This window comes from Rhinolophus sinicus, chromosome 17 (genome assembly GCF_057876585.1).
Source record: "Rhinolophus sinicus isolate RSI-liver-muscle chromosome 17, RSI-T2T, whole genome shotgun sequence".
In the NCBI taxonomy this organism is placed as follows: domain Eukaryota; kingdom Metazoa; phylum Chordata; class Mammalia; order Chiroptera; family Rhinolophidae; genus Rhinolophus; species Rhinolophus sinicus.
The window spans coordinates 213,357,624-213,374,125 of record NC_142517.1 but is presented as its reverse complement, the minus strand read 5'-3'; the positions used below and the strand labels follow the sequence as shown (position 1 = coordinate 213,374,125).

Here is a 16,502-nt window from a genome sequence, read left to right as displayed (position 1 = left end):
CCCTGTGTGGGGCCTGGGTCTCTGCCTGGCTTGTGAGCCCGAGACTCGGCCACTCCATCCTTCAAAATCTAGGCGGAGGTAGCAGGGCCCCCATGCCTCCTGCTTTCTGCTCACCGGTGGAGATGGGACCTGGAGGACACAGGATGCCACTGATGTTTACAGCTTGTGCCCTCTGGGGGATGGCACCAGAAAGCGAGGAGCAGGCCCTTATGCTCTGGGCCTGTGAAGAGAGGGATACCCTAGGGTCTCTGAAATGCCTTGGGGTCATCCTTCCTTGGTCTTGGGACACTAGCCCTGCCTTCTATTTAGGTGGCGAACTCCCCCATCGTCGAGAATAGCTCCTGGTTTCTTTGAGATGGCTGATCAATACCCGTCTCCTTGTCACATTTGTCTATACCTTTCGTGGTCCCCCAGAAGAAGCTTTCTCATTGCTTTCAATATGGATAGGCTGAGAATTTTCCCGATGTTTGAGGTCTGCTTTCTTTTTGATGAACAGTTCTGTCTTTAAGTCATTTCTGCATTTGTCTGTCTTGCATTTGACTGTAAATATTCAAGAGAATCTTTACTCCTTCAATACTTTGACTTTGCTTGGAAATTTCCTCAGCCAACTAGTTTCATCGCTCACATGCTCTCTTTCCATAGACCTCAAGGGCACGAGCACTGCTCAACCAAGTGCTTCCCCACTTGTAACAAGGGTCGCCTTCCTGCAGTTTCCAAAAACACCCCTCATCCCCGTGAGACGCTATCAGAAGGCCCTCACCGTCCACAACATTCCGTCATGGCGGCTGAGGTGTCCTGTAAGAAGGTTGAGGCTGTCTTTCCACTGTTCTCTTCTCTCTCCGGGTCACCAGTATCGCCCAAAACAGTCCATTCAAGGCACTGAGGACTTTTCCTAGCAGGCACCTTAAAAGTCTTCCAACCTCGGGCCAGCCCGGTGGCTCAGACAGTTAGAGCTCCATTCTCCTAACTCCGAAGTCTGCCAGTTCGATTCCCACATGGGCCAGTGGGCTCTCAAACACAAGGTTGCCGGTTCAATTCCCGCAAGGGATGGTGGGCTGCGCCCCCTGCAACTAGCAACGGCACCTGGACCTGGAGCTGAGCTGCGCCCTCCACAACTAAGACTGAAAGGACAACAACTTGACTTGGAAAAAAGTCCTGGAAGTACACACTGTTCCCCAATAAAAGTCCTGTTCCCCTTCCCCAATAATAAAAAAAAAAGAAGTCTTCCAACCTCCACCCACGTTTAGATACTTGTCACAGCAAGGATCTAGGACTCGGTAACACTTTCTTGTAGTTTATTTGGGACAGGACGAAAACACCGTAAAATGAGACTCCTACAAATGACACAAAAGTGTTTCTCAGTCTGGAGGCTGGAAGCCCAGGGGCAGGTGCTGTCCGGTTTGGTCTGGTGAGAACCCCGTCCTCATAGTGGTGTCCCCACATAAGCTGGCAGTGGGGTGAGGGAGCGCTCGGGTCTCTGCTACAAGGGCACCAATCCCGTCATCAGGGTGGAGCCGTCGTGTCCCACTCCCCTCCCAAAGGCTCCCATCCTCTTACCATCACTTTGGGGTGAGGATTTCAACATGTGAATTTGGGGGAAACATTCAGACCACAGCATCTAGAGACCCTGATGCTGGCATCACTGCTGGATGCTGAAAAAAGCTGGGAGCATCAAGGGACACCCAGCCCTGCAGCTCACCCTTGCCTGCTCACAGCTGGAAAGGGCACTTGGAGGGCAGCACCCAGAGCCGAGCCGAGAGATGAGAATAACTGACCCGGTCACTTGGTCATCTGCCCCCGACCCCCATGCCATTGACTTGTTGGGAAGCTGGTGACGAATCCTACAAGGCGTCTCCAGGCTGCTTTCTGGGCCCATCTGGGCTCCCCATAGAGTCTGACTTGTCCCCCTCTCCCCTCTATTTCCTGTTGTCTGGAGTCAATCGAAAGTTCTGGTTGGATACACACTTCCTGAGGTTGCCCCCTGGTGTCACATGAGGAACTTCACAATCGGCTCGACTCACTTTGCTGGTGCTCAAGTCTGCAGGCTCGGAGGGTGACAGCGTGGTCCTCCATTCAGCTTCCGTCAGACTTTCACAGGAAGGCTTTGCCACCTGAGGGTGCTAAATCCTGACGCAGCTCGGTTGTGTTCCAGTTACTTTGGGACCAGTGGCTGCAAGTGTCGGGGAGAACTGCCCTCCCCCCACTGGGCTCACTTTGGTTTCCCTGAACAAGTTCACACTTGCGTAAAAGCTTAACTTTCCCTGGCCTTGGCCAAGGAAACAGCCCAAAGCTATAAAAAGCCTTCTTAAGAACTTGAGCCAAGGTATTTGAGGACTTGCCTGAGACAAGATCTCAAAGGATGGAGAAGGTGCTGCGGAAAAGGACAGTTTTTGTATACTGAGAGTCAGAGAAGAAAGGTTCTGTGAAATCCACTGGTGGCAGATGAAGAGGGCGGGAGGAAGCACAGCGGGAATCTCTGAGTTGGGTAGGAAGGGAAGTCGGAAACGGTGCAGCACAGTTAACACTTAACACTCATAGTGAGTAGAGACCCATGTGGGCCACAGGTAACAGGGGTCTGCAGGTGGAAATGACTGAGGTCCCAAACATGTCGCCTCTATGCCTGGACAGTGGACAGGCTCGCTTTTCCGAAGGAAGCTGTTACCTGGTGTTACCTGCCTGGCTAGGGATTAAGCTTTCCTCCAGTCACTGGGCTTGTCAGTCTGTGTAGCCCTTTTCTCACCTTGAACTGTCAGTTGTTGCACTAAGTGCCCTGGACCCTCGGCTGATCGGTGACGCTGTGGACTGTTTTTCACCTCCGCTCCTACAACACTATTGTCCATTCGATGGGATTCTAGTGAAGTGCAGCCTTTTCATGCTTGACAGACGGGAGGTGCCCCAATGACCCTATAGGTGGCCTGGTGGAATCCCCAATCCCAATGGCCTCTGAGCTCAGTGCCACAACTGCCCCCCACATCACCTTCCCCAGAGTTTCATGCCTTTCTGTGGGCAGAACCGGAAAATCATTTTGTAATGTGTTTTCCCATTTATTCTCACTAACCTGTGAAATTAAATTGCAGTGATCACGGCCCTTCACCCTAATTACTTTAGCATGCAATATACACATTTTTTAAGGAAAAAAGGAGTTTCCAATTCAAATTTTAATATTATAAATTGTTTTACTTAAATTCTTTGATTTTACCTCTTTTAAGAGGAGAATCTTGGTTCTGTGCTACATTACGTTCGTTGCATTATTCTACAGGACACAATCATTTCAGAATAATACTGAAGGGAGTTTTATTTTTCCACCTTTCTCATTGAAGATACAGTTCAACATATCATAATTGGAATAACAGATTTCTCTGGTTGCTTATGTCACCAACGTGATATAAAAGCTCATTTATTTAATTTCTACGATTCATTGTTCTCTGAAGTCAGCTTTGCGTATGTAAAACATCCTGCGACTGGGACATTGTCAAAACCGTAAGATACGGCACTGTTGGTTGCCCCACTAGGTGCCCAGCAGCAGCGCGCCCTTGGGCCCACCGTGCTTTTATCCAGCAAGCCCCTCAGACCGGCCCTCTGCACTGTGTCCAGGCCTTTGCTCACAGTGAATAACTCGGTTGGCATTTGTGCCACTGTATCTTTCGGATAGATTCCTAGAAGTGGGATTGCCCATCCCAGGGCGACAGCATACATGGCTTGTCCAGGCATCGCCCCTTCTGCACAGGACACCCCCGCAGATCGTGTGAGGTTGCCTGTCCCACCGACAAGTCTGTCGTCATATTTGGATTTGGACGAATGTAATCGTTGAGACATGGGATGTTGGGGTAGTTGGGATTTGCATTTCTCTTTGTTGTCTTTTTCTTCTTGATTTTTGGAACTGATGAGCTCTTTTGAATTAGAAATATTAATCCTAATGTTCCTAATTTAATTACAATTTTTATTGAGATAAATGTGCTGTTATGACAAAGTCCATCCTTTTAACCATTTTAAAGTGTACAGTTCAGTGTCATGTAGTGTATGCACAATGTTGGGAACCATTACCTGTCTACTTCCAAAACGCTTGTCACCCCAAAAGGGAACCGCACGCCCACCATTAGTCTCTGATTCCTGACCCCCACCCAACACACTACTGTTTTTTGTCTCATGTTATAAATACTTTTGAAAATGTTAAATGGTACATTTTTTTCCAGTATATATTTTGTCTTTTATTGGTCCTGGATTTTAAATCGTATTTAGGAAGGTTTTGCCCACTCCTCAGTGCCAAAGAAAGTCACTCATTTTTTTCTAGTACTTGTTTCATTTACATACTTCACAGTTTGATCCATGTGGAATCTGTCTGGTGCGTGGTGGGGTGCACAAGTGTGGTTTAGTCTTTTCCAAGCGGCTCACCAGTATCTGCATTTGCCCTGGACCCTCGCAGATGGTTCATCTGATGGCCGAGTCTGGCCTCATTTCTCCTCTAAGGGTTTTCCTGCCTGTTTTTGCTTGTTTTTTTGTTTCTCTCATACGAACTTTGTATTTATAATTAACTTGTTTAGCTCTAGAAGGGAAAAAAAATCATTCTGGTATTTTTATACAGATCACATTAAATTTATCAATTCACTGTGGAGAACTGTCTTCTCTGTCAGGTTTTCCTCTCCCGAAGCATGGTATTTCTTTCCGTCCAAGTCCACTTGGGTGTCTTTAAGGTACATATGAGTTTTCCTCACAAAGGGCCTCACATTTCATGTTCAGTTTATGCCGAGAATTTCATCCCTTTGTTGCTGTGGGAAGTGAGGCACGTTTTCCATTGTGTCTTCTGACTGACTGCATGTCCGCAGACTCCTGACCTGTTGCTTTAAACCTGCTGCTTTCCTGAGTGCTGTTGGTGTGTCTGTCATTCCTTTTTATGCTGCAAATACATGAGTATTTGATCCAAAAAGGCGAATGAGGAAGCGGGGCAGGCGCGTGTCCGTGCCCCCTCCCCCCCACTGGAGTGCCCTGGGGAGGGGCCAGGTGGGCGATGGGGTGCTGAGGACAGCTGTGCCGTCAGGACTCTGGCTTGGTCCGGAGGCCGCGGGAAGGCAGGGCTGGAAGACCTCTGTGGTCGCGTCTGGCTCAACCCTGCTTCATACAGTGGGAAACTGAGGCCACATTGTAGCCCTCCAACACCATGTCCCTGTGGCCCAAGAATGTCCCTGTGGTGGACAGCCGGGAATGGGGCTCTGGGCTGAGGGGCAGCGTTCGGAAAGCAAGTGGGGCTGTGTTGGCCAGGTAGAGGGCTGGGGGCCATGGGCAGCAGGCTGGCTCGCGCGTGTGCGTGCGCTCCTGGCCCATGGGAGCAGAAGGCAGTGCAATGACAGGAGACGCTGCAGTAACGGCTTCACGTTTCATCACATTGGCGTCACCTGGTCACCTGCCTCCTGCCCGGTCCCTGGGCACAAGGAACGCTGGTGGGGTCGCCCACCACTGCCGTGACACGAGGAATCAAACATACACCCCGTCCTCGGTCAGCTATTCCACCTGGAGCTCCACACCCCTGGTTCCTGCCACACAAGGACCCAGCCACAGGTGGGGAACCTCTCCCTCCACAAACGAAGTAAACAGCATTTGAGCCTCATTTGTGGGGTCAGCAAGACCCTCCGTTCCTCCAGACGTGGCCAGGCCCAAGGCGCCTTCAGGCTGCTGTCCTGACATGGTCACCCTTCAGGGGTGGAGCCCTGGTGTCGAGGAAGAGCTTGGAGTTCCCAGCTCCCTTCCTGTAGGGCCTGGGAGGCGACCCTGACTGTCTGGCTCCAGAAGGGGAGCAAGGGGAAGGGCCACAGGTCAGCACCAACGGCCAGCTCCGGGCCCAGGGCTGCCCCTGTGCTCCATGTCCAGGGGGCCTGGGGCTTCAGAGGAGGGGTGGGTGGGGAGGAGAGCGAAGCCTTCGGCCGAGGGCCTCCTCGGTCCAGGCCCAGGCGGCTTTCTCTGCCCAAGCCAGCTCATCGCTCCGGCAACAGCACGAAGAAGGCAGCCTTCAGGAAGCGGCCGAAGCTGCAGAGTGCGGCCACGAGCCAATGGGAGCGGAAGCCAGGGTCGGTGCTGACCACGCACTTGAGGACGTCGGTCTGGGAGGGAAGATAGGACAGTTAGCAGAGCTGCGGGAGCACCAGGCCCCTAGCACCTTGCACCAGATGCGGCCAAATCACTTGAAGGATTGCACGCGGCTGTTTAGTGAAGGTCTGTGGTCTGGTCTGGACTGAAGGCTCCAGCATGGGACCAGACCAGACTGTGAGCGTGCAGACAGTGAGAAGGGAAGGCAGGTGCTCGAAGCAGGCTGGCAGGCGGGACACCGCCAAGCAGGAGAGACGCCCGTGTGCCCCACGCCAGGATGCCACCAGCTCCCAGCTTGGCTTCTGCCTCCTGCCCACAGGGTTAGAAACACCCCTGGTCCTGCGGGGGCCTTGGAGCCTGGGATACCGGGAACAGGAGCAGGAACCAAGCTTCCCAGAAGCCCAGTGAAGGGCCACTCCTGATTTCCTTACTTCTATTCCTGCTGAGACGTGAAATTCTGTCCTACAGCCCGACCTTTTGCCATGCTGTCAGTCAGTGTCCTGGCCACCCAGTGCCCAGCCCCAGCTGGGCTCCATGGAGAGGGAGGGGGAGGGGACGGAGACCCCAGGGCCTCAGGGCTGGAAGCAATACTTCTGTGCCCAGTGCCATCTTCACGTGGGACCACAGTCCCAGCCGGTCACCTGACCTCAGCCCTTGGCTCCAACCTCTTAGCAGGGGCTGAGCTCCACCATCCTGGCCAATGCGCCCCACATTCCTGCCCACCACCCATTCTTCAGAGGGAACACAGATCTCTACGGGGGTGCTGGGGCTTTCCCACGCAGGGGCTGAGTTCTGGCTCCCCAAGTCCAGGGGCCCACGTCCATGGGCCACGTTCTGCCATGCGGGGCCCCGAGGCAGCAGGGTTTTCCACTGGAGTTGGGAGAGGGGTCAGCAGTGGAGCTGTGCAACAGGGGCGTCTCAGCCCAGCAGTCCTGCCTTGTGCCCTCCTCCAACCCCTAGCACCCCCACGAGCACTGGGGGTTCATGCCCCTCTTGGTACCCCGCAGCCCTGCACTCACCCATCCACCACGCCGCCGCAGCCAGGTCGCCAGGGTCTTGCGCACAAACTCCCCAAGGCAGTCGACGAGTGCGTGGACCATGGCAGGTTGAGCCTGCCGCACACAGTCCACCGCCAGCCCCGCAGCCACCAAGTACAGGGACACCACCTTGCCCCACGTGATGCCTACAGGGAGAGAGGTGGACTGGTCAGCAGAAGGCCGTCAAAACCCCAGCTCAAGTCCAGCCTGTGGGGTCACATCCCCTGCCATTCTGCTGATGACCAGTGTCGTGCGGGGAGGCCAGCAGGGTCTCTGGTCCCGCTCCCCACATAACGCAGGATATGGTGAGGCCAAAAAGGAACACCCACGGAGCCATAGGTAGGGGAGTCATACCACTACGGTCTCACTGGAGGCTGGGTTCACTGGACGTGCGACCTGCTGTCCCTTTTGTCTGCAACCCACCGACGACTCTCTTTCACTCTCCTCCGTAGCCGCAGCAGTTATATTAGCGGCTAATTGGCTAACTGGCTACAGCTGACGGCCAATCAGCCACAGCTGACGGCCATCTACTACCCGAGCCAGCACCTCCTCCACGTGAGGCCGAGAGCCTGTAAACTACTTTCTGGGGCTCTGTCCCCACACCAGGGTCAAAAGTTAGGGGCCAGCCCCTCCCCGCTGCATCCTACCTGAACAGGGTGCCCAGCTGTCATCTGCTACAGGTCAGTCCTGCTACAGGACACGTAGGCAGTTCACTCAGGAGGAAATGGGGGAGATGCTAACGTAATCAGAGTGGGACGCAATGGGCAGTAAGCGGCTACAAGGAATACATGCCTGGATCGTCTGTGCCCCTGAACAGACTGCAGGACAGTCTCCACAGAAACGCTCAGGCCCTCGGAGGACGACCTTCCCGACAGCTAAGCTGCTCAAAGGCAGAGCTGAGAAGCCCCATGGGAAGGTACGTGCAAGCTCATGGCATGAGCTTCCTTCACGTGTAAAAGCTTTATCATAAATCAATGAGAAACGAGAGAGGCCGCTCAAAAGAAACGTGACCACAGGAAATGAACAGCTGATTCACAAAAGAAAAAATACAAGTAACACATCAGACGTGAAAACCACTTACCCTCAGTAATAACCAGAGGGTAGATGAAAATGCGATGCTCACTGTAACCTGAGATTAAAGACCTAAATGCAACTCGACGATGCAGGTAAGGAGCTGCAGGGTCCTTGGCCGTGTCTGTGAAAGGACCATGCGCCCCTTCGGACCACTGCCAGAGCAGCACAGCTGTGCATTGTAAAACAGAAGCCCGCTCACATTAATGCCTATTTAGGAATGTTCGCAGCAGCCCTGTTCAGTCACCAGAAGGTAGAAATGAGAAAGCAGCCATTGCCTGTGAGTGCAAACAAACTGGTCCATCCACACAATGGGGTGCTACTCGGCCACACAGGGCAACGCACTGACACGCCACAGCAAGGATGAACCTCGAAAACGGTACGCTCAGCAGAAGCAGCAGACACCCAGGCCATGTTTGTTGTACGAGCCCATGGTGTGAAGTGTCCCAAACAGGCAGGTCCATGGAGACAGCAGTGCGTCAGAAATGGGGGGTGGGGTAGGGAGTGGCAGCTTCCGGACCTGGGCACAGGCATTCTGAGATGCCAACAGCAGGGTGGGGTCGCACATCGTGAATGCACTAAATGCCACCGAATTGTACTTTCAAATGGTGAGTTGTGACTTTCACCTCAATAAATATAAAACCCCATGTCAGCCCACATCACTGCCACTTCCCATGTCCTTCAGAATAAATCTGAGCCTGCAATCCCACTGAGCTCCGTTTCCCACGCCTGCAGTGCTCGCCCACCCCAAGGACTGTGATCAAGGCACCCCCTCCACCTGCTACCCAGGCCGTCAGAGCATCAGGCCCTGGTGATGGTGCTCGCACACCATGCTCCCCAGTTACCAGCTGCTTGTCCTGTGCCCTCCGTGTCCCCCAGGCCCCTCCCAGTAGGTGCTCGGCCCACCAGAGGGCAGGTGAAGGGTTAACATGGCGGGTGGGGCCCAGGAGCCCACCCTGGGGTCTGAGGGAGTGACACCAGGTTCTGTGGTGCCCCCTGCAGAGGACGGTGAGCTGGGAGGTCTGGAGAGAAAAGCCCGGTGGCCTCAGGTGGGGAGGGGGTTGGGAACCTCCTGTGTGTCCTGTGTTCTTTGAGCTTTTCTGTGTTTTGTTTTTTATGGACATATAATCTCGTTACCATAAATTAAGCCTTTTAAAGTGTGACATTCAGTGTTTTTAGTGCTTTCACAAGGCTGTGTACCCATCACCACTGTCGAGTTCCAAAACTTTCTCATCACTCCTTAAGAAAGCCCACACCCATGAGCAGTTCCATCCCCCAGCCCCTCTGCTTCGTCTCCGGACTTGCGTGCTCCGGAACAATTCAGAAGATGGAATCGCAGTCGGGCCACTGCATGTCCGCCTCCTTTCACTCACCGTGTTTTCGAGGCTCGTCCATGCTGTAGCATCCTTTCATGGCCGAGTAATACTCCACGTGCAGACCACCCACTCTGCTTACCCTTCCCTTGGGCTGGGCACTGGCCACTGGGGCTCGTGCTGCTCTGAAGCCCTATGTGCCCGTTTCCCTGGGAGCCGCAGGCTGTGTGCCCACGCTCCGTTCCCGTGGGGCTTCCAAATGCAGGTCGTCCTGACACATGCTGCCGCCCGGGGCTATGCCGGGCTTTGTGGTATCTCGTGCTGCTTTTGGCTGACGATGGCTGGTCTTTCACGGGCTTATGCAACATTCGCACATCTTCCCTGGAGAGATGAGCATTCAGATCCTTTGCTCGTTTTTAAACTGGGTCGTCTTTGTAGTACTATTTCTAAGAGCTTTTATCTTTTATGTGTTCTGATCTTTCTGTGGTAAAATATTTTGCTCTTGTAATAAAGGGGGGAAATGTGAAAACTCTTGGCAACATTTCATGGGGGGAAAAAATTCATTTTTCCACTGAAGTGAGTGAACTGAGAAACCCAAAGTGCAAGGACAGCAGCTGCCTCTGCCTTCAAGTGGGCTTGGCCACCAGGGAGCCCTGCCCTGCAGTCCCCGAGCTACCCACAGCCTGGCCAGAGCTAGAGGTGGCCAGGCCTGGCAGGGCCAGACCCCACGGGGCCCTGCAGGGGGGGAAATGAAGAGGAAAGTTCAGCTTGAGGGTGAGCTAGTGCAAGGCCCGGCAGCATGGGAGGTGCTGAGGGCAGGGGGCAAGGCCAGCAAGCACCTGATGGCTGGGGTTCGCCCTGTGGCGAAACTGTCTAAGGACCCTGAGGACTGGGATGGACAGGGGTGACAGGGAGCCTGCAGGCGGCAAGCAGGAGGGTACCTCCCAGGCCTGCCCTGCACTGGACAAGGCTCTGTTCTGGCCTCTCCTTTGTCCCCTGCATGCATAGCCACCACCACCAGGGACCACACCCCAACACCCGCTCAGTCCCAACCACCAGGAGGCCGGAGCGCCTTCTCACAGATGAGTCTTCCTTTGAAAGCCAGCCCTGGGCTCATAAACCAGCCACCCGACAGTCCGGAGATAGACATAGGCAGCCACCCACATGCCGTTGTCAGGCCCAGGACGTGGGAGCCCAGGAAGGGCCAAGGGCGGTCGTCAGCCCAGGACACCCTTGTACCCTGCTTCCTTCACTGGCCCACCCACGGTCCCCTCCACAAGGTGCCTGCCCGGGTCACCTGTGAGGGCTGCACAGCAAGTCCCAACCCCCAGCCCTGAGGACACTGGAGAACCTGCCCCCATCAGCCCCTCAGGCAGCCCCACACGGTCCTCGTCCTGGCAGCTTCTGCCCAGGCTGCTCAGCGCTGACCTGGTGGTGGTCCTGGAGAAGTTGGGGTTCTTCAGCTGGGGGTCCCCTGTCCCCACCAGCCGAGTCCCCACCACACAGGCCACAACTGCGGGAGGCCTACTGAGTCAGGCCCTGCTCTGCCCCCCTAACCTGGCCAGTCCAGCGGGGGCTGGAAGAGCCTCCTTGGGAGAGGACAGAGGAGGTCAACACCAGACACCCCCGAAGAGTGGGGCCGGCCTCTGATGGGTACAGTGGCCCCTCCACTCTGCAGGGTGGGTTGCATTTTTTGATGGTGGGGATTGTGGCTGTGCCCCAAAGCCCTGCTCTGCTGCTGTCCCAACCATCCTATAGAAGATGAGGGGGCGTGGCCTGGGGCCCCTCCTCCCACAGCAGGAAGGCCTTCCAGAAAGCCCCAGTTGGAAGGTGGCCAAGGTGGGTTTCCACCTTCCCCCTCTGGGTGGAGCATGGGGCTCTGAGGCCCCCAGGGGCCCCTCCATGAGGGTGGGAGTCCCCAGCCCAGAGTGCCGCCAGGATTGCTGGGAAAACACCTGTGGGTGGGCTGATGGGGAGGGCGTGCTGCACTGGGCTGGCTGGGCTTTGGTCACTTGGATGGTGACACCTGTTCCCCGCTATGCACCAGGACATAGGGATGAGACAGACTCGCAGAGCGTGAGGCGCCAGGACAGGACATGGAGTCTCAGGCAGGGAGAGCACGTCTGTGGACAACGGGTCCCAGCAGAGTCCCAAGGCGGGGACACGGGGACAGGGGTTTGGGGGATGAGTCCTATAGCCTCCGTGAGCCTGGAGAGGGTGCACAGACAGGCGGCAGTGGAGCTGGATCTCGGTGAGGGCCCAGAGAGGAGGCAATGGGAGCAGATGGGGGCATCCGGAGGGTCCCAGGTGAGACAGGTGTCGCTATTTTCCAAAGACAGGCCAGCAAGGCACTCCCACCCTCGTGCATCCCTCCCTGAGACTTGTCTTTAACCCTCAGAATTTGGCAGTGACACTGACTCCGGAGGCCATGTCATAAGAGACCAGCAGTGCCCAGTGGCTGCTCAGGATGCTCCCCCTTGGGCGCTGGTGCCATGCTGTGAGAAGCCCACGCCCCACGGGCCACATGCAGGACACCCTGACCCCACTCCAGCCAATAGCCAGCACCAACTGGCAGCCCAGGACATGCGGCCGAGCCAGGACTTTCGGTCACTGCAGCCCCAGCTGGTACCCGACAAGAACCATGTGAGGTCCGAGCCAGCTGCCTGGCAGGCCCACTGTCCTCAAAACCAAGGGAGGCACCACACCCCGGCCCCAGTGCAGACCCCGGGCGCTCTGGCACTGCGGGGCCTCCTGGGGCACGCGCTGGCCCACCTGCGCAGAAGATCTGGGCGGCCACGGCCAGCAGGGCGTCGGTCACCACGCTCTCAGAGTGCACAGAGATGTTCAGCTGGCGCGCCACGTTGCGGTACACACTGGGCCGGATCAGCTCCAGCTCGTCCCCTGCACAGGCACACAGCGGGTCAGAGGGGTCCACACCCGCCTGACCCCGGCCCACTGTCACATGGGCCTGGGACCAGCCCCCTCCTGGGCCCCATAGCCACAGCTGGCGTGGGGATCCCTTCTCACTGACCTGGCCTGTACCGGACCCCCACCTCATGGTCCCTGGGGCCAGGGATCCAGAGAGGTGCAGTGTGCCCCACCCCCAGACCTGCCTCTGGGGCCCGCCCCACCCAACCCCCCAGCCAGGCCCAAGCCGGCTGGGCCGGTGGGGCAGGAATCCCAGGGCCGTGCCTGATGGGTGACTCATGGCCCACAGCGAGCTGCCCAGGCAGCAGGCAGACCGGGCAGGTGGCCAGAACTCAACATGGGCAGGGACCGCACCGGGGACCCAAATAGGTGGGCAGCCCTGGCCACCGCCTCAGAGGGCGCCCTCCCTCAGGCCCCAGCACCGCTCAGTGGACCAAGAAGCTGAGCCATTGTCAGGAGTCCCCAGCCTGTGCCCTATGCCAAGCGGGTGTCAAGGGGGCAGCCACACTCGAGGAGAGTCTCTCTCAACAGCCCTGGCAGTGATGTGCTGGGAATCCCACAGCCCTCGGACTGGGTGTCCCCTGCCCAGCCACTTCTCCAGCCAAAGCAAACAGGGAAATGCCGACTGGACAGGCCTGGCTGATAAGGGCGCCTGCGTCATCCCTGAGGCCAGCTGCACTCCATCTAATTAATTAGGATCTGGAATGAGAGCAGAACTGAGTCCAGGCTGGTGGGGCAATGGGGGGAGGTGGCATGGAAATTCCCAGGGCTGGCCTGGCCGTTCCCACACACAGCCCTCGGGGCCTGCTGGGGACGGGCCCCGAGAGACTGACCATCGGGACGCAACCCAGCTTCTTCCTGTTTGCTGCTGCCCCAGGAGCTGGGCATCTGCTGAGGAGGGCTGGAGTGTGCTGGGGGCAGGGAGGCAGCGCCAGGCCGTGAGGGGCTCAGCTGAGCAGCTCTAAGGGCGGATGCAGTGAATGACACGTGAACGAGAACACTCCCTCTGGGGCCTTCTTAGCCATCTGGCAGGGGCTGTGCCCCAGGGACTGGACACGTCTGGGGAATGGCCTAGAAGGCCCGGTTTCTGAGAGGCCAGTGCTGGGCACTTGGCTCGCTGCTGCCCCTCAGGCCCAGGCCCACAGCATCGGGACCTCAGGGTGGAACACGGGACTGGGGACAGTGGCCGCCCGATCAGAGCAGCAGAGCCCGAAGCAGGGCTTTGCAAACAAGCGTAAACAATAGAGACACTGGGCCCAGGGTAGAGGCAGCCTCAAGCCCCTGTTCACAGAGAAGATGGAGGCTGCGGGACAGGGTCGCAGAGCAACACGGCAGAGGCAGGACTGATTTCCTCCTGGCCATTCCAGGGGCCTAGAGGCTCTGGAGAGGCCAAGGAATATCTTCTCCAGAGTCCTCTAGAAGGTACCCCCAGTGTCACCCCCACAGCCCAGCTGGAAGAAACAGCAGTGGGCAGCCGACCTCACGGGAGCCACGCACTCTGGACCCCGTCTGATCTCCCAACCCCACTTGCTCCCCACACCTAGAAACCTTTTCCCTCCCCTGAGGCCCAGATGGGACACCACCCCTCTTGCAGCCCTCCACTGGTCACCATGGAATCTATGTGTCCACCCCCACACAAACTCCTGGGACGCCAGGTACACACATAGCCCTGCTCCCAGGGGACACAAAGAACAGGGACAAGCAGACACCAGTGTCAGCCTGAAAAGAGACAGGGTGCTCCCCCGAACCCCAGAGCCTCGTCCCAGCCTCTCCCCACACTCTGCCTGGAGAGGACTGGTCAGAGCTCCCTGTCTTTGAGACCACCCGCTCTCCATGTGCCCCCTCCCAGAACTGATAATGGTTGGAGGGTCAGGACCTCAGTCCTTGTAGTCAAGTGGACTGAGGGGTCCAGGCCTTGGAGAAGGTGGAGACAGTTACTCGTCAGTGTGTGACCTCAGAAGCAAGTACCTCCAGGGGCCTACACATGACCAGCCAGACAGGTGGCTTCCCCAGCCCCATGGTGGTTTCAGCCGTCTTGGGCACCCCATTCTGGGGGGGCTCCTAGGAGGCCTCCAAACCCAGAGGAAAGAGCAGCGGAAGGCAGGATTTCAGTCAGTAATTGAAAAGACCTATTTTCCAAAACAAACATCAGGACACGTGGTCGGACAAAGCATTTTTGTGCCCAGCTGAGTACAAGGGTCACTCCGAAAGTTTAGCCACCAAACATTATTCTTCCTGGCGCTTTCTATCCTTTATGGTCAGAATGTCTGAAATCTGGGCTGAGCCGGCCAACCCGGGGAGGTCTCTGCAGTGCGGCACGGATGCCGGGGGAGTGGGGAAGCATCGCCTGGGTGGGCCTGCCTTGTGCACCTGGCAGTTTCCGGCTCCCCCGGCCAGCCGCCTCTAGGCCCGAGGGAGACTGAGACCAGGTTACCCCCTGGGCGGGCCACTGCGGAGACAGCTGTACCCCAAGGCGCAGCGGGCTCCGCCCCACCGACCAGCTCGGGAGGGGCAGCCTGGGGACCTCGCCCGCCAGGGCCGGGACTCACCCAGGCGCAGCAGCACCGCGCACACCTCAGCCAGGCGGCCGCCCCGGGCCGACGCGGCGCGCTCGGGCGCGTTCCAGGCGAGGCCGGCGCGCAGCAGCCGCGCGTGCACGAACTCCCGGCCGAGCGCCTTGGCCTGGGCTACCAGCTCCTTCTCGGTGGGCGAGCGGTCAAAGGCATCCATGATCTCCGCGGCGAAAACCGAGGAGCGCCGCAGCACCTCCATGGCGGGGACGCGAGCGAGGGGAGCCGCACCTGCGGGCAGACAGCGCTCAGTCCAGCCTGGCTGGCCAAGGGGGAAGCGGGTCCCGCGAGGAGGGCGGGCAGCGGGGCGCGGGACGGGGAGCGGTGTGCGCCCAGATCGCGCCCGCGCCCCGGGCCGGAGCGCACGGAGAGGCCGGGCCGGGCGCGGCTCCGGGAAAGGCCGCGGCCAGCTGCGGGTAACCGTTCGTTTCTGTGCCACAAGTCTTTAAAAACACGGAGTCACATTCTTTTAGATTCCGGATCAAATCACAAAGATCCCCGCGGCTGCCGGGGACAGGAAGGACCGCGGCAAATGGCGATTTGCTCTGGGGCCGCCGTGCCCGCGCTCGAAGACGAGTGCGCCGGAGGGGGTCACCAACCAACCTGCTCCCAACTAGCGACAGCTAGGACCCCGGCCCGGCACCGCACTCCACGCCTCGCGGTCCTCGGTGTTTGTCCCCGGCCGGGCCGTTCCCATGGCGCGGTCGGCAGGGGAGGGACTCCGCGCTCGCCCTGCTCACCTCTCCCGCCGCATGTCGCGGGCACGGGGGCCGGGGAGGAGCTCTGGCTTCAGGATCTGTTGGTCGCCGTCTCTGCCGGTCGCGATCCCTCCATTCAAACCCGCGAGAGCGCGCCCACCCTGGCGCCCGCCGCGTCCGCTCCTGACCCCGGCTGGAGCGCCGAATGCGCGTGGCCTCGCGCGCTCCTGGAGCTCCCGCGGCGAAGTCGGAGGCGAGGGGTGCGCAGGGCGCACCGCCCGACTCTCCGCCCGCGGGAGGCGAGGCTTGGGGCTTCGCCTTCTAAGGGAAAGGCAACCCCCAGGGCGGAGCCACGCCGCAGCTTCCCCGCCGCCTCCCCACTTAAGGAGGCCCGAGCGAATTCCCGGTATGTGCTCGGGGAGGGCTGCGGGGCTGGAGCTGTCCCCTATGTCACCCTGATTAGGACCTAGCTGTGGGCACCAGCCTGGATTCATACCCGGCTCCATTTTCTTAATTGATTCGTAGAGGTTCTTTATGTATTCTGGATATGTGTCCCTGGTCGGAAACATGGCTTCGTGTCGGAGATGGATACGTGGGTTTGCACTGTACTGATGAGATTGCACATACTCTGTGGTTCACTATTGCTTATAATGAGCAGGAGTTAGTCGCAATTAAGTCCAATTTACAGTCTTTTCTTATGCTTTTTCATTATGATGGTCTGTGTTTTCTTTTAGAAACAATTGTTTTATTAGCGTTCACGTGATGATGGGTCACAAATTAATTCTCGAGAATGGTGTGGTAGGGGGT

At 57.6% G+C, this 16,502-nt stretch overlaps 1 protein-coding gene across 1 annotated transcript; it reads right to left on the bottom strand.

The window, feature by feature from the left end:
* Positions 1 to 3,140: 3,140 nt before the first annotated feature.
* BOK (BCL2 family apoptosis regulator BOK) lies at positions 3,141 to 15,989 on the bottom strand. The gene is made up of 5 exons (XM_019711676.3): positions 15,738 to 15,989; positions 14,977 to 15,228; positions 12,272 to 12,400; positions 7,098 to 7,261; positions 3,141 to 6,092 (listed from the first exon to the last, which is right to left on the bottom strand). Exons 2-5 carry the CDS (start codon positions 15,197 to 15,199, stop codon positions 5,967 to 5,969), a joined length of 642 nt encoding a protein of 213 aa, XP_019567235.1. The 5' UTR covers positions 15,200 to 15,228; positions 15,738 to 15,989; the 3' UTR covers positions 3,141 to 5,966.
* Between the last annotated feature and the right edge of the window lie 513 nt (positions 15,990 to 16,502).

What these genes read in the sequence shown, in the direction of transcription:
- BOK (XM_019711676.3), bottom strand. Translation starts at nt 15,199, where the DNA reads ATGGAGGTGCTGCGGCGCTCCTCGGTTTTCGCCGCGGAGATCATGGAT. An exon ending in CGCGGTGCTGCTGCGCCTGG is followed by an intron (nt 12,401 to 14,976) that starts GTGAGTCCCGGC and finishes GTGCCTGTGCAG; the next exon opens with GGGACGAGCTGGAGCTGATC. An exon ending in CGCCCAGATCTTCTGCGCAG is followed by an intron (nt 7,262 to 12,271) that starts GTGGGCCAGCGC and finishes CTCTCCCTGTAG; the next exon opens with GCATCACGTGGGGCAAGGTG.